Source organism: Naegleria gruberi (genome assembly GCF_000004985.1).
Source record: "Naegleria gruberi genomic scaffold NAEGRscaffold_45, whole genome shotgun sequence".
Classification (NCBI taxonomy): domain Eukaryota; phylum Heterolobosea; class Eutetramitea; order Acrasida; family Naegleriidae; genus Naegleria; species Naegleria gruberi.
This window is the reverse complement of record NW_003163282.1, coordinates 343,338-344,534: the sequence shown is the minus strand read 5'-3', so window position 1 is coordinate 344,534 and position 1,197 is coordinate 343,338. Positions and strand designations below refer to the sequence as shown.

At 34.3% G+C, this 1,197-nt stretch overlaps 1 protein-coding gene across 1 annotated transcript; it reads right to left on the bottom strand.

The window, feature by feature from the left end:
* Window positions 1-643: 643 nt before the first annotated feature.
* NAEGRDRAFT_71313 (uncharacterized protein) lies at window positions 644-1,192 on the bottom strand (the record flags this gene model as incomplete). The annotated part of the gene is made up of 1 exon (XM_002673615.1): window positions 644-1,192. One exon carries the CDS (start codon window positions 1,190-1,192, stop codon window positions 644-646), a length of 549 nt encoding a protein of 182 aa, XP_002673661.1.
* Between the last annotated feature and the right edge of the window lie 5 nt (window positions 1,193-1,197).

The window sequence follows — 1,197 nt, the reverse complement described above, 5'->3', positions numbered from 1 at the left end:
CACAAGTAGATCAGACTATTATACATCACATTGATAAGCTATAAGATCTGAGCATGTGCGGATCCCAAACCAGAGAGATAATGACAGGTACCAAACCCATTGTAACAACCGATATCCTTGTTTTGGCTCGTTTGCTGATTGTATAACCTAATTGTGAATGCTTTTTGAGATGTTTGTCTTCTACTGAATTAATTGCTTGATTCAATAATGACCTTCCAAGTCTTGTATTAGTCAACCACATTAATAACAATTGGTTAAATGTGTATATACTACAAAACAGAGAAAGCAAGTAAGGAAAGAAAACAGTAAACCAACAATTCAACATTTGTGTGTCTACTTCAGACCTAACTACATACGGAACTTTCTCATACTGGTCCGTAAAGTAAGCATTATTGTTTGGTCTAACATAACTTGCCTCCAAAGCCTCACAAGTGGAACGTCTTGTTCGCCTTGTTAATATTGATTCTGATGGACGGCTTCTTGGTGGTACCATCCTCTATTTTTTTTAATTTCAAAATGCCCAAATTTTGGCGGGTTTAACTTTTGGCGGGCTGCCAACATCTTAATTGGATCCTTGATTCGACAACTTGAAATTTCAATTAAGGATATTTGAGTTTTGGTATGAAGATTTATTACTTACATCTTACATATCTTGCCAAGCTTGTAGAATATTGTTCCACTTTTGAGTTGTATATTTAAATTCGACACGAATAATGTCGAGTTGAGGCCTGTAAGTTAAAGTAAACTGAATACATCTAGCTCGAAACGTATCATTCTTCCCATTCCACTTTTTCAAAAACCAATGTTCAGATTTTAAACTTGGCATATTATCTTCATCCCATACGTACACTTTTGTGTCAAGTTTCAAACCTTTAGAGGATTTGCCTTCCATATAGTAATACTTAGATGTAAGTTTAACAGATGATGGTTTGGATTGAGTTAACTGAGAGAAGAATAAATCTGAAATTGGACCAAATGGAAGTGTAAAACATAAATTCTGTCTCCAAGTTACATTTCTTGCTGAATCAGGATTCATTCTTGTGTGATTATATTTAGGAGAGGCTGGTGACAATTTAATGTTGAATGTGTCTTCACCACCATTTGGTGTGATAAAAAATTGAATTCTTTCCATTAAGGCTTTAGATTCATTATCAGAAAGACAGTATGTTGTATCATTATCAGTATTCCACATATTGT